The sequence below is a fragment of the Oncorhynchus gorbuscha genome, linkage group LG19 (assembly GCF_021184085.1).
Source record: "Oncorhynchus gorbuscha isolate QuinsamMale2020 ecotype Even-year linkage group LG19, OgorEven_v1.0, whole genome shotgun sequence".
Classification (NCBI taxonomy): Eukaryota; Metazoa; Chordata; class Actinopteri; order Salmoniformes; family Salmonidae; genus Oncorhynchus; species Oncorhynchus gorbuscha.
The window spans coordinates 30,690,206-30,706,173 of NC_060191.1; the positions used below are offsets into that span (position 1 = coordinate 30,690,206).

Here is a 15,968-nt window from a genome sequence, read left to right on the forward strand (position 1 = left end):
AGCAGCAAATAAATGCTAATTTCACCACAGCTAGAGAAAACAGTGGATACACCAAAAACGTAAGCGCCAAAGACGAGGGAACAAGTGAGAGGCATGGAGAGAAGAGGGAAATGGAGGTAAAATGAAAACAGCACAATGGTGTACACATAAATGAGATCAAAGTCAAGGAAAACCCAGTCAACCCCATTGCTGATACAACCCAGTTCAAACAGCAAGTCTAAGCAAGTCCTTCCCCCACTACCTAACCTCTCCACAACTATAACCTCCTAAACGTTCCCATTAGAAAGTTAGCCTCAGCACGTGCTTCACTAGGTCTAGCAAGGAGATTGAAGAGTAAGAGCATTGCCACCATATAATCAAATGCTATGAACTGTGAACCACAGGTGGTCAAAATGGTTTCTTCTGGCAGCAGTGAGGCCTAAGCAACATGCACATTAATCTCACCAATTCGGGGAAACAAAGCTACATCAATTTAAAATGATATTTTACTGTGTTAAAAAAACACTAAACAAACGTAATCATCATAACCATACAAGCACCTCCAAGATTCACTTAGATTTGTGGATTTTATATCCATCCGATTCAGTTAAAATGCCTGTAAGTCCTATCATTTAAAAATTGCTAAAAGTTTGAGGTAAAAAAAGAAAAGAAAGTAAATTATGTCCAGGGTGTGAAAACCACAATCTCATATACGTTGAGACGTTTATTAGAGGCAGCAATGAATAAACCAATAAAAAAATGACTTTCCTGTTGGAAGAACAACACAGATATACAGTGCTGTGAAAAGTATTTGCCCCCTTTTTGATTTTCTCTACTTTTGCATATTTCTGATAGTGAATGTTCAACCAAAACCTAATATTAGATGAAGGGAACTCAGAGTTTACAAGAAAACTCTATTAACAAAGTATTCCCCTGTGTTAAAAAGCAATTGCCCCCTTACACTCCATAACTGGTTGTGCCACCTTTAGCTGCAATGACTGCACACAAATGCTTCCTGTAGTTGTTGATCAGTCTCACATTGCTGTGGAGGAATTTTCACCCTGATACATACTCTGATACAGAGCAGAATTAATGGTTCCTTCTATTAAGGGAAGTAATCTAGATCCTGAGGCAGCAAAGCATCCCCAACCCATCACACTACCACTACCATGCTTGACCGTTGGTATGAGTTTCTTACTGTGGAATGCAGTGTTTGGATTCGCAGGACATAATGGGACCCTTCTCATCCAAAAGGTTTACTCAAGTTTGCCAACAAAGTACCTGGATTATCCTCAAGACTCTAGGAAGAATGTTCTATGGACAGACTTTTCAAAAGTATAACTTTTATGAAGACATGGGTCCAATAACACCTGATGAAAACCAAACACTGCATTCCACAATAAAAACCTTAAGCATGATGGTGGTAGTGTGATGGTTTGGGGATGCTTTGCTGCCTCAGGACCTGGGTGACTTGCCTTAATAGAACAAACCATGAATTCCGCTCTGTATCAGAATTCTACAGGAGATTGTCAGGCTATCCCTCCGTGAGCTGAAGCGGAAACCCAGCTGGGCCACACAGCAAGACATGATCCAAAACACACAATCAAGCCTACATGAAAATGGCTAAAAAGCAACACATTTGAAGTTTTGGAATGGCCAAGTCAAAGTCCAGACCTAATCCCAATTGAGATGTGGCAGGATTTGAAACTAGCATTTCATGCTTGAAAACCCACAAATGTCACTGAGTTAAAGGAGTTCTACATGGAAGAGTGGGCCAAAATTCCTCCACAGCGACATGAGAGACTAATTAACAACGACAGGAAACGTTTGGTTCGAGTCATTCTAGGTCAAGGTGGCACAACCAGCTACTGAGTGTAAGTGGGCAATTACTTTTTCAAACAGGGGTGTTGCACAACTTTGTTTATGAAAATAAGTATGTAACGGTTGTGTTATTTATTCACTCAGGTTCCCTTGATCTAATATTCAGTTTTGGTTGAAGATCTGATAGCATTCAGTATAAAACAATAAGCAAAAGGAGACTATTAGAAAGGGAGCAGATAGTTTCACAGCACTATATATACCCTTATCACTCTCCACCACTACAGCCCTCTCTATATATATATCAACGTACTAATCATGACAATAAATAATATTATCAATAATAAATAATAAACTCTCAACGAGGCAGGTGAAAGGTGGCAGTCCTGGGGTTAGCTCCGAGACAAAAGAGGATGGGGCCTGGCTGAACACAGGAGGTGCAGACATCAGACACTGTGAGCCACAGGTAAGAGGTGGGAGACAGGTAAGAGGAGGTGGGATGTCACAGTCAAGGTGGCTGCTTGGTAATCAGTTAACTTCTGTGATTTGTCTGACAGCTCCGTGTGTGTGTGACATTATCACCTGCCGCCGGAGCACAGCCCCAGGGTCAAACCTCCAGAAAGCAGCTGTCAAAATGCAATAGTTTCTCTGCTTCATTTGTTAGAGTCTAGTGTTGTTCTCCTGGATTCGAGAAGTAGTGTCTTCTGCTCCAAGGTCACCATCAGCTGTCCATGCTACAACATTCTTTCATGGAGAGAGAGAAACAGAAGAGCATTTTCATTTATCGTTTATTTTTTAAACATTTATTTATGCCCATCCCCTTCTTCGGACTACAAAAATAAACATTGTTTTTACAGTTTAAAAAAAAAATGTTGTTACATGCAGTCTACACACATTTTACATACACTTTTTACAAACATATATATTTTTTTACAGTAGTTACATAGCAAGAATAAAATAATTTGATATTTTTATATACATTACATCTATATAGAATAGTACTTATACCTTGCGTTGTCAGTCATAACTATTATAGAACATGAGCTTTTAAAACCATACCTCAGCTACTCTCAGTCCATCCCACCTATCGACGTAAACCGCCCTCATGATTTCTGTGCTGCTCACATAAAATCTGAACCCGTCTAATCCTATAGGATCTACATATTGTAAGTTAAACATAAATATATTTTTTACTTTGTTGATTGATTGACTATTGGCTTTCTAAATCTCCCAACAATGCTATACATTATAGCAGAGCATTTGCATATATATTACTTTTTCTTCTTGGTCCACTCCCACACAATAGACTTAAAAACCTACAAATGGTCTTTTTACACCACATTTTGTCTCATAATTACAGTGTAGAGGCTATGGTAATAATAGACACTGAACCTAAAAACATAGGGTAGACTAGTGGTTAGAGTGTTGGACTAGTAACCGAAAGGTTGCAAGTTCAAATCCCCGAGGTACAAATCTGTCGTTCTGCCCCTGAACAGGCAGTTAACCCACTGTTCCTAGGCCGTCATTGAAAATAAGAATTTGTTCTTAACTGACTTGCCTGGTTAAATAAAGGTAAAATAAAAATGTCAGATATAAAGAGGGCTCCCGACCACTAGTTAAAGTATGATGACCAGTCAAATAAATCTGTACCGTTTAGCCCCTCAGCGTCCTGGACATCAAGGAAAGGGGCGGGCCCCCAGATTCGAACGGTGCCGTCGTCTGAGGCGCTGGCCAGGAGACCGGGCACTACAGGATTCCAGCTCACACAGTTCACTGTACGTGTATGACCTGTCAACTCTGCGATGGGCAGCTCACTGCGCCTGTGCCAGATGTACACTTTGTGATCTGTAGATGGACACACAGCATAAACCAGACAATGAGAGTGTTACATATTCTCCTCTACCTTTTCCTGGGCCATGTTCATTAGGCAACAAATGGAAGAAAACAGGCTGAAACAGGGAGGGACTACCTGTCCTTCCAAAAAAAAAACGTTAATTTTCCTTTGCAAACGTTTTCCATTGCATGAGCTAATAAACTGCCCTGACGTGTGAGTGAGTTAGTGTTGTTATACTGACAGGTTTACAAAATAGTACTGAAAGTAATGTCAAAGCATAATTTGGACTCAGATGAGATCGACTAGAAGGGGACGTGGCCTTACCCTCACTCCCACTGGCGATGAAGTCTTCGTTGTGTCCTCCAAAGCAAGAGTGGATGGTGTAGAAGCCCTGTGTCACGCCCTGATACTTCCTCACCAGCACCCGGTCATGTAGGTCCCACAGGTGCACACCCTACAAGACAGACAGACCGGTGCACTCTCTGACAGCTCAACATAATCTGAACCAACCCCCCTCCACCCAAGAAAAGCCAAACCACTCACCTGAGTAGCCACATTCAGCAGAACTAACCTCCCGTTCTTTGAAACTGTGAAAGACATGATTGGATGGTCCTCCTGGACTCTGTGGAAGTGCATCACAAACAGACAAATTAAAATGACAGAACTTGTATAAGCACAGGATGGGCCTTGTGATTAGATATGACAACGGATGGGACTAACTTACATGTTTCTGTCCGTAAGGTCCTCAAAGTTGTAACCACGGATACGCTGGTGTGTGTCTGATGCCAGGACGGTCCGAGCGTCACCCAGGCACCACAGGCATTGAACCCTTACTCCTTCCCATGAGTCCAGCAGGTTACCATCCAGATCCTGGGGATAAGGTTATATCAACCTCAATGCACTGATTAGTCCAACACACACAATAGCTCAATCTGCCCTTATGCTGGGACAGACAGGTCACACCCTGATGGAAGACACTCACACACTGGTAGAACTGGCCCCTCTGGCCTCCGGTGACGAAGCGCTTGCCGTCTGGATTCCAGGCCACACTGGTCAGACTGTCCTCGTGTGATTGGCTCATCTTTGTCCGCAACTCACCCGTCTGGCCAATGACAAGAGACATGGGTGAGTGAGCAGGGAGGACTTTTTTTTAATGCCTAGTAATAACATGACAATAACAACTACCATTTCCATCCTGGTGAGAGTAAGATGTGGGTAAATTATAAATTAGAGATGACCTCCACAACACAATCATTGAGGAATAGGACTTTGTAGAGGACTTTTGATCTTTCCAACAACAAGCATTCTGGATAAAAAAAGTCAATCCAACGTTACCTGTACGTTCCACAGCCACAGCTCTGAGCAGTCATCGGGGCCACAGGCAATCAAGTAAGTGTCATCAGGGCTCCAGGCCAGGTATGAGACACCGTAGGCGTGGCCCTCAAGAGTCTTCATCAGTTTCAACTGGTGACTCTCCTGTCAATCAGCAGCACAGTTATCACCTCAGCTAATAATTTCACCCAAAGTTCACATCTTCCCGCCTCCACCACCCCTTTGAAACCCCCCTCTCTTATGCTCTGTTTACTAAAACCTGATACACTTATCAGCATGATCATGGTTCGTCTGTAATGAGAAAGGCTCCTACTGTGTTGACATGCCACACGATGACTGTGGTGTCTTTGGATCCCGTTGCGAGTTTGGTGCCGTCATTGGAGAACTTGCAGAACCACACTTCATTGCAGTGTTCGGTGAGGATCTGCTGGGTGTAACAAGGGAACTGTTTCCTGTAGATAACAACACTCAGACGTCATGGAGAGAGGACATATAGGAGATAATAAGGTTTTGTTAATTCCAGGAATAGACCTTATCACCCTGAACGTTCTACCCAGCTAGCGTGGATAGCTAATAAACATTTTTGGATCCAGGGCAGATAGTGGCAATGCGCTATGGTTTTTGAATCGGTTTAAATGAAGCACTTCACTTCCATTAGGAAATGTGAATGTCAGAAAACGAACGTTAGTTAATGGCGCGTGAATCGATTGCGCAACCAGGGGTGGTAAAACCTTGGATCATTGTTACTCTAACTTCCGCGACGCATATAAGGCCCTGCCCCGCCCCCCTTTCGGAAAAGCTGACCACGACTCCATTTTGCTGATCCCTGCCTACAGACAGAAATTAAAACAAGAGGCTCCCACGCTGAGGTCTGTCCAACGCTGGTCAGACCAAGCTGACTCTACACTCCAAGACTGCTTCCATCACGTGGACTGGGACATGTTTCGTATTGCGTCAGATGGGAATATTGACGAATACGCTGATTCGGTGTGCGAGTTCATTAGAACGTGCGTCGAAGATGTCGTTCCCATAGCAACGATAAAAACATTCCCTAACCAGAAACCGTGGATTGATGGCAGCATTCGCGTGAAACTGAAAGCGCGAACCACTGCTTTTAATCAGGGCAAGGTGTCTGGCAACATGACTGAATACAAACAGTGCAGCTATTCCCTCCGTAAGGCTATCAAACAAGCTAAGCGTCAGTACAGAGACAAAGTGGAATCTCAATTCAATGGCTCAGACACAAGAGGCATGTGGCAGGGTCTACAGTCAATCACGGACTACAAGATGAAATCCAGCCCAGTCACGGACCAGGATGTCTTGCTCCCAGGCAGACTAAATAACTTTTTGCCCGCTTTGAGGACAATACAGTGCCACTGACACGGCCTGCAACGGAAACATGCAGTCTCTCCTTCACTGCAGCCGAGGTGAGTAAGACATTTAAACGTGTTAACCCTCGCAAGGCTGCAGGCCCAGACGGCATCCCCAGCCGCGCCCTCCGAGCATGCGCAGACCAGCTGGCCGGTGTGTTTACGGACATATTCAATCAATCCCTATCCCAGTCTGCTGTTCCCACATGCTTCAAGAGGGCCACCATTGTTCCTGTTCCCAAGAAAGCTAAGGTAACTGAGCTAAACGACTACCGCCCCGTAGCACTCACTTCCGTCATCATGAAGTGCTTTGAGAGACTAGTCAAGGACCATATCACCTCCACCCTACCTGACACCCTAGACCCACTCCAATTTGCTTACCGCCCAAATAGGTCCACAGACGATGCAATCTCAACCACACTGCACACTGCCCTAACCCACCTGGACAAGAGGAATACCTATGTGAGAATGCTGTTCATCGACTACAGCTCGGCATTCAACACCATAGTACCCTCCAAGCTCGTCATCAAGCTCGAGACCCTGGGTCTCGACCCCGCCCTGTGCAACTGGGTACTGGACTTCCTGACGGGCCGCCCCCAGGTGGTGAGGGTAGGCAACAACATCTCCTCCCCGCTGATCCTCAACACGGGGGCCCCACAAGGGTGCGTTCTGAGCCCTCTCCTGTACTGCCTGTTCACCCACGACTGCGTGGCCACGCACGCCTCCAACTCAATCATCAAGTTTGCGGACGACACAACAGTGGTAGGCTTGATTACCAACAACGACGAGACGGCCTACAGGGAGGAGGTGAGGGCCCTTGGAGTGTGGTGTCAGGAAAATAACCTCACACTCAACGTCAACAAAACTAAGGAGATGATTGTGGACTTCAGGAAACAGCAGAGGGAACACCCCCCTATCCACATCGATGGAACAGTAGTGGAGAGGGTAGCTAGTTTTAAGTTCCTCGGCATACACATCACAGACAAACTGAATTGGTCCACTCACACTGACAGCGTCGTGAAGAAGGCGCAGCAGCGCCTATTCAACCTCAGGAGGCTGAAGAAATTCGGCTTGTCACCAAAAGCACTCACAAACTTCTACAGATGCACAATCGAGAGCATCCTGGCGGGCTGTATCACCGCCTGGTACGGCAACTGCTCCGCCCTCAACCGTAAGGCTCTCCAGAGGGTAGTGAGGACTGCACAACGCATCACCGGGGGCAAACTACCTGCCCTCCAGGACACCTACACCACCCGTTGTTACAGGAAGGCCATAAAGATCATCAAGGACATCAACCACCCGAACCACTGCCTGTTCACCCCGCTATCATCCAGAAGGCGAGGTCAGTACAGGTGCATCAAAGCTGGGACCGAGAGACTGAAAAACAGCTTCTATCTCAAGGCCATCAGACTGTTAAATAGCCACCACTAACATTGAGTGGCTGCTGCCAACACACTGTCATTGACACTGACCCAACTCCAGCCATTTTAATAATGGGAATTGATGGGAAATGATGTAAATATATCACTAGCCACTTTAAACAATGCTACCTTATATAATGTTACTTACCCTACATTATTCATCTCATATGCATATGTATATACTGTACTCTACAACATCGACTGCATCCTTATGTAACACATGTATCACTAGCCACTTTAACTATGCCACTTTGTTTACTTTGTCTACACACTCATCTCATATGTATATACTGTACTCGATACCATCTACTGTATGCTGCTCTGTACCATCACTCATTCATATATCCTTATGTACATGTTCCTTATCCCCTTACACTGTGTATAAGACAGTAGTTTTGGAATTGTTAGTTAGATTACTTGTTGGTTATCACTGCATTGTCGGAACTAGAAGCACAAGCATTTCGCTACACTCGCATTAACATCTGCTAACCATGTGTATGTGACAAATAAAATTTGATTTGATTTGATTTGAATCCATACAATCATCACATAACAACCACAATAGAAACAAGACAAACTATTACTGGGAAGTAAGACCATTACAACTACAGCTGAGGTCCAAGGCAAGGCAATTTTAATGGCCAAATTAAGGGAATGAACACAGGAAGGACAGACAACTACAGACAGAGTACAGAATGAAGAGCCTTACCGGCTGCAGGCGTGGTCCAGGAGGAGGGACACAGAGTCCAGGCCACTGTCCAGCTTGGTGTTGTGGTAGAGGCAGCGCTCTCTCTGCAGCTCCACAGCCTGCCTCAGCAGGGTCTGCAGCCGGCGCGGAGGCAGCATCACAGAGGGAGGCAGGTACGCTGCAGGACAGGAGACAGGAGGGAATGAGGCACAGTGTGATACGATTGGAATGAGGGGAACAAAGAGAGAGGGAGAGTGATAAATTGTTTAAAAGAGATTCTATCCTTAAAATGTCACTCGGAAAAGAAGAGAAACAAAATATCTGTGTTTAAAGACCATCAATTCTGTGTCAAAGCTGGAGTTTTAGGTTCCACATGAACCTATGAAAACTCACGGACGCTTAATAAAGCACAAACCAAGTTTATTCACCCATTGGGCCGATACAGCTGCATAAGACAAAAGACATATTCACACAAGCACTGATATTTAACCCTTTCTCCTATCTCCTCCTACACATCTGAACAGCCAATGCATCTCTGTTGCTAGACAGAACCGTAGTGATATCTGTTCTTCTTCACTTCATTCGACCTGACCTCTATCCCAAAGTGCTCACTCACTCACGGGTGTCATTTCGACTCATACCAGACTGTCTTTTCTCCTCCCATAGGATCCCTGATGGCTAACAATAACATATCCGGACAGAATGTATACGTTATACATTTCCCTCTCTCCCTCAGTGACATGAATTAAGTATATTTCATATTCTCCGAACCCAACAAGAGGAATTCATTTGATAATAAAGGTGTACTCATCTTAAACAAAACTGGGGGGTAGGCTGAATGTGAGGATGTGGTATGTCAGGATGTGTGTGTGTGTGAGAGATGTGTATGTGTGGGTGTGTATACAGTGCCGTGCGAAAATATTCGGCCCCCTTGAACTTTGCGACCCGTTGCCACATTTCAGGCTTCAAACAAAGATATAAAACTGTGGGACACAATCATTGAAGTGGAACGGCATTTATTGGATATTTCAAACTTTTTAAACAAATTAAAAACTGAAAAATTGGGCGTGCAAAATTATTCAGCCCCCTTAAAGTTAATACTTTGTAGCGCCACCTTTTGCTGCGATTACAGCTGTAAGTCGCTTGGGGTATGTCTCTATCAGTTTTGCATATCGAGAGACTGACATTTTTTCCCATTCCTCCTTGCAAAACAGCTCGAGCTCAGTGAGGTTGGATGGATAGCATTTGTGAACAGCAGTTTTCAGTTCTTTCCACAGATTCTCGATTGGATTCAGGTCTGGACTTTGACTTGGCCATTCTAACACCTGGATATGTTTATTTTTGAACCATCCCATTGTAGATTTTGCTTTATGTTTTGGATCATTGTCTTGTTGGAAGACAAATCTCCGTCCCAGTCTCAGGTCTTTTGCAGACTCCATCAGGTTTTCTTCCAGAATGGTCCTGTATTTGGCTCCATCCATCTTCCCATCAATTTTAACCATCTTCCCTGTCCCTGCTGAAGAAAAGCAGGCCCCAACCATGATGCTGCCACCACCATGTTTGACAGTGTGGATGGTGTGTTCAGGGTGATGAGCTGTGTTGCTTTTACGCCAAAACATAACGTTTTGCATTGTTGCCAAAAAGTTCAATTTAAGAAATGGCTTTCTTCTTGCCACTCTTCCATAAAGGCCAGATTTGTGCAATATACGACTGATTGTTGTCCTATGGACAGAGTCTCCCACCTCAGCTGTAGATCTCTGCAGTTCATCCAGAGTGATCATGGGCCTCTTGGCTGCATCTCTGATCAGTCTTCTCCTTGTATGAGCTGAAAGTTTAGAGGGACGGCCAGGTCTTGGTAGATTTGCAGTGGTCTGATACTCCTTCCATTTCAATATTATCGCTTGCACAGTGCTCCTTGGGATGTTTAAAGCTTGGGAAATCTTTTTGTATCCAAATCCGGCTTTAAACTTCTTCACAACAGTATCTCGGACCTGCCTGGTGTGTTCCTTGTTCTTCATGATGCTCTCTGCGCTTTTAACGTACCTCTGAGACTATCACAGTGCAGGTGCATTTATACGGAAACTTGATTACACACAGGTGGATTGTATTTATCATCATTAGTCATTTAGGTCAACATTGGATCATTCAGAGATCCTCACTGAACTTCTCGAGAGAGTTTGCTGCACTGTAAGTAAAGGGGCTGAATAATTTTGCACGCCCAATTTTTCCGTTTTTGATTTGTTAAAAAAGTTTGAAAAATCCAATAAATGTCGTTCCACTTCATGATTGTGTCCCACTTGTTGTTGATTCTTCACAAAAAAATACAGTTTTATATCTTTATGTTTGAAGCCTGAAATGTGGCAAAAGGTTGCAAAGTTCAAAGTTCAAGGGGGCCGAATACTTTCGCAAGGCACTGTATGTGGGTGTGTATGTGTATGCGTGGGTGTGTGTGTGAGAGACGTGTATGTGTGGGATGTGTGTGTGAGATTTACATTTACATTTAAGTCATTTAGCAGACGCTCTTATCCAGAGCGACTTACAAATTGGGATGTGAGATGTGTATGTGTGGGTGTGTGAGATGTGTATGTGTGAGATGTGTATGTGTGGGATGTGTATGTGTGGGATGTGTGTGTGTGGGATGTGTGTGTGAGATGTGCATGTGTGGAATGTGTGTGTGAGATGTGTATGTGTGGGTGTGTACGTGTGCGTGTAAGATGGCACTCACTCTGTAACTTGTCCAGGAGTTTAGTGCGGGAGGCAGTGCCTTTACCCTCCCACTCTGCCTTTGCTCTCAGGTCTTCTGCATGGCTGCACATCAGGTACCTTGGAAATAGATGTCATCAGCATTAGGCTGGCCTGCAGGACTCACCCCCAGCACCACCGAAGACAGACAGAGAATCCCATTATTCAGTCAAAATCAGCTAAAATTCAAAGTGTAGTCAAAAATGTGTTTATAATCAAATCCCATACCATCGCCCATACTGAACGAGGATTGGCTGTACTCCAACACAAAACACTTCTCACTCATGGAATAGTTAGTTGTCACACATTGCAATGGACATGGATCAACTCCGTTTTAAAAGGAACTACAAGTGACAGCGGTTTCAATTTCAAAAGAGGCTTAGCTCTGTGATCTAGGCTATTCCTTTAGGGTGGGGTAGGGCATTAGGACTGTGATCAGAGGTAGCTACCCGCTCAGGATGTGGATACGCTCTGCGTTGTACTTGAGGGGAGTGAGCTCAGCTCTCAGGACCTGCAGCGCCTCCAGGACCTTGGCATCCTCCAGATACTCCAGATACTTCTGCTGCAGGAGCAGGAACTTCATCCGCTGTAGAGGAAAAAATAAGATGGGCAGGGGAGGAAAGGACATGTACAAATATGAGTGCATTATGAGTTAAGCACATACATCTTAAAACATATCAAAACGGTTGTCTGTGAGGAAAATGTAGCCTACACACCCTACTCTTTTACTCTTGTCCGCATTCAACTGTAGCTAGTGCTGAGTGATTAACCAAAATGTTGGTCATTTTTTGCTTTTTAAACAACTAATTGAAAGATGTCAGTTCAATTATTTGAATTCAGGTTTTTTCTGTGAGCGCAATGCGCAGTTTCTCTAGAGATAAATCAGATCAAGCACGAACTGCGCAATGTAGTAGGGAGTTTCCAACAGGCCAATATTCTACACAGTTTTGTGCAGAACACATGGTAATAACCTACAATGACAAACGCGAGAGAGAACGTGCAATCAAGAGGGATAGAGAGCAGTTGCTTTGTGAAAATACATCATCTAAGATTGGTAATTGGTATTCAGCAGTCATAAAAGTATGCTTTATTTCCTCTGAAGAACCACTAAAATTGTGATTTTGTCAGACAGCATAAGCGTCAACTCTACAGAGATGACGTTGAATTAAATAATTGCGATCAAATAGGCCTAAAAAAAATGGAACATACAGAAAAACTGAAATATTTTATTAAATGTGAATAGATTATGGTTAATAAGTGATAAGCAGTAATGGGCAGTCCTTACCATCATGGGACTTTTATAAAAAATATATATATTCTCTGTGTTGTTACAGCATTCAACCCACATAATGCAGTGCATTTAATGTTAAAAACAATCATTGAAAACAGTGATTATTTTATTTTATATATAATCGAACCGAAACCGACCTCAAAACACACCAATCACTCAGCACTAACTGTAACACTGGTGGGCTTACCACAATAGCACTTGGAGAATGCATCAATGCTTTCAGCTCACTCAGGTCACTTTCAGCCTATATTCAAACCCAAAAAATAGACACAGGTTATTTATTTTTTTCTAACTACTGTACATTTCAACTTAATAAGCGAAATTGTTGTTTAAAACGTTTGAGAGGAATGAATAAAATAAGTCCATATGTAGAATAGATGTTTTGTGTACCTCTAAAGTTAGATGACTTAAAAAATAAAAACATCTCAAATGGTTTCATTACCTTGTCCCACTCTCCTTCCACCACATGGTTGCAGAACTTCGTGGCAGAGGAATGCTCCAGTCTGCAGCCAGACTCCTGCATCAACAGGTCCACTGTCTGACTGTAGATGAGAAGGAAAGGGGAAACACGTGCAAAGGAAAAATACAAAGTATTTTCAAATGTCAAATAGCATTATTTTATGTAGAGGAATTCAACAATAAAGATATAATTAATTTGAATCATGTCTACTAACTTATTACTTGGTCAAGTACAATATCACAATGCCTGATAGGGTGATCATTGTATCTTCATCAATGACTTGCCAAAGTCCTAAACAATTAGACTTGTGCTGTATCAAATATGTAGACATATCTTTAAAGTTGGAGGCAAATATGGTGACCGTTCAATTTTCAAAATTCTTCATGAAAACAGATCAATTTCACGTGATCTTGTGGCTTGACTGACATGCAAATACTATCAAGAAACCAAACATTCTCAATGTATTCTGGACAAGATTTTCCAGTTTCCGTGGTCTTGGCAACTCGCAAGAGTAATGTTATTGTAAGCATATTTTTACATACACTTAAAAAAAAAATATATATATATATATATATTAGATGTCGACCGATTAACCGGAATGGGCCGATTTCAAGTTTTCATAACAATCAGTCATCTGCATTTTTGGACGCCGATTATGGCCGATTATATTGCAATCCACGAGGAGACTGCGTGGCAGGCTGACCACCTGTTACGCGAGTGCAGGCAGCAAGGAGCCATGGTAAGTTGCTAGCTAGCATTAAACTTATCTTATAAAAAACAATCCATCGAAACATAATCACTAGTTAACTACACATGGTTGATGATATTACCAATTTAACTAGCTTGTCCTGCATTGCATATAATCAATTCGATGCCTGAAATTGTGTCACTTCTCTTGCGTTCAGTGTAAGCAGTCGGTATATGCAGCAGTTGGGTCGCCTGGCTCGTTGCGAACTGTGTGAAGACCATTTCTTCCCAACAAAGACCATAATTAATTTGCCAGAATTTTACATAATTATGACCTAACATTGAAGGTTGTGCAATGTAACAGCAATATTTAGACTTAGGGTTGCCACCCGTTCGATAAAAATACAGAACCGTTCCATATTTCACTGAAAGAATAAACATTTTGTTTTCAAAATGAGTCTCCGGATTTGACCATATTAATGACCCAAGGCTCGTATTGCTGTGTGTTTATTATATTAGAATTAAGTCTATGATTTGATATTTGGTAGAGCAGTCTGACTGGGCAGTGGTAGGCAGCAGCAGGCTCATAAGCATTCATTCAAACAGCACTTTCCTGCATTTTCCAGCAGCTCTTCGCAATGCTTGAATCACAGCACTGTTTATGACTTCAAGCCTATCAACTCCCGAGATTAGGCTGGCAATATTATAGTGTCTATAAGAACATCCAATAGTCAAAGTTTTATGAAATACAAATGGTATAGAGAGAAATAGTCCTATAATAACTACAACCTAAATCATCTTAACTGGGAATATTGAATACTCATGTTAAAAGAAACCAGCAGCTTTCATATGTTCTCATGTTCTGAGCAAGGAACTTAGACGCTAGCTTTTTACATGGCACATGCACTTTTACTTTCTTCTCCAAAACTGTTTTTGCATAATTTAAACCAACTTTAACATGTTTCATTTTTTATTGGAGACTAAATTGATTATATTTGTGTATTATATTAAGTTAAAATAAGTGTTCATTGCTCATTCAGTATCGTTGTAATTGTCATTATTACCTACATACATACATACATACACACACACACACATATATATATATATATACATAAATCAGCCGATTAATCGGTATTGTTTTTTTGGTCCTATATACTGTATGTATGTATATACTATATATATATATATATATGGCTAAAGATTTAGGGAAGTGTTAGGCTACGTAACGAGAAAACTCCCATGTTCTTGTCATTTCATGAACTCCCATTTCTGGACCCCAAAGTAACAGTTAACGGTAGACAGCGTCCGGTAGACAACTGTGCAATAGTGGGCCATCTTTCTCCCTTCATCAATTTTCTAAAGGACCCGTGCTGTATTCAATGTGACCTCTACAAAACTCTTTATCTCACCGAACTAAGTCGCTGTCAACATGACGACTTGCTTTATTCGCGCTTATTAATGAAGGACACGATTTAGCATCAGCTGACAGCTAGCTAGGAAGTTAGCGAACGTTACTTACTTAAGTCCTAAATCGTGTAAATGTTGCCCTATAAGTCTAATGACATCTTCCTCTGACTGAGAGAGACGCTTCTTCTTTTTCACGGAGTTTGCTTCCGAAGACACGGCGTTGTTGGATGCTGCTGGGGCTGGGATACCGACGTTGTTACTGACAGAGTTCCCATTGTTTGTTGTGGATAGTCCATTAACGTTAGTGTGAGCTCCCCCGGCGGAGGACGGCTCTCCGTTTTGCGCACTGTTGTTTAGGCAGGACAGCTCCGAATCTTGACCCTGTCCTGCCCCGTTGGCCTGCATGTTATTAATGTAGATGTGGGCTACACTGTGCGGATTTAATCGAATGACAGGAGCAATGGGTGAATTGGGAAAAGTTAAAATCCCCAAAACTGTTGACAGGGCCGCTGACCCAATTGCAGCCCCAAGCTCCCCTGCTCCCTCCACCACCGAAGCTCGGTATTTCTTCCGCGGTGGCGGCGACACTCCGCCGGTTTCCGAGTCGGAGGAAGCGGAGGCCAGAGTTAATTCGCCAAGGGCGTTGGTGACAGAATGCTGGCAAAGGTGTCAGAGACGAGACAATAACACGTTTTTATCGCGGAGCTTCTCTTGTTATTGTTGCTCTCCAGTCAGCTGCAGATTCATTATGGATATTGAGACGCAATTACGTCACCGGAAATTCCGACACGACCTTGTGTCCGGGTAGTCCATTTGTGGCCCACTTGAAGTTCATACTGAACTTTGTTTGTTTCACAAGTTAATAGAGCTTTTTATATTTTGATTCATTTTCTATTAGGAAAATTACAACTTGTTTACGATAAAAGGGTGAATCTG

General features: G+C 42.9%; 1 protein-coding gene across 2 annotated transcripts; it reads right to left on the reverse strand.

Annotated features, from left to right (window-relative positions):
* Positions 1–1,068: 1,068 nt before the first annotated feature.
* LOC124005464 (WD repeat-containing protein 26-like) lies at positions 1,069–15,792 on the reverse strand. Of its 2 annotated transcripts, none has more exons than XM_046314753.1 (14): positions 15,145–15,792; positions 12,918–13,017; positions 12,663–12,719; positions 11,634–11,770; positions 11,168–11,265; positions 8,464–8,620; positions 5,277–5,415; positions 4,967–5,107; positions 4,614–4,733; positions 4,356–4,501; positions 4,175–4,253; positions 3,956–4,085; positions 3,448–3,642; positions 1,069–2,531 (listed from the first exon to the last, which is right to left on the reverse strand). In XM_046314753.1, exons 1-14 carry the CDS (start codon positions 15,435–15,437, stop codon positions 2,458–2,460), a joined length of 1,866 nt encoding a protein of 621 aa, XP_046170709.1. In that variant the 5' UTR covers positions 15,438–15,792; the 3' UTR covers positions 1,069–2,457. The 2 variants fall into 2 exon arrangements, with proteins under 2 accessions (XP_046170709.1, XP_046170711.1); XM_046314755.1 differs by having other exon boundaries at positions 1,069–2,541.
* Between the last annotated feature and the right edge of the window lie 176 nt (positions 15,793–15,968).

What these genes read in the sequence shown, in the direction of transcription:
- LOC124005464 (XM_046314753.1), bottom strand. Translation starts at nt 15,437, where the DNA reads ATGCAGGCCAACGGGGCAGGACAGGGTCAAGATTCGGAGCTGTCCTGC. An exon ending in CGTATCCACATCCTGAGCGG is followed by an intron (nt 11,266 to 11,633) that starts GTAGCTACCTCT and finishes TCTATTTCCAAG; the next exon opens with GTACCTGATGTGCAGCCATG. An exon ending in CTGGACCACGCCTGCAGCCG is followed by an intron (nt 5,416 to 8,463) that starts GTAAGGCTCTTC and finishes TGTTATCTACAG; the next exon opens with GAAACAGTTCCCTTGTTACA.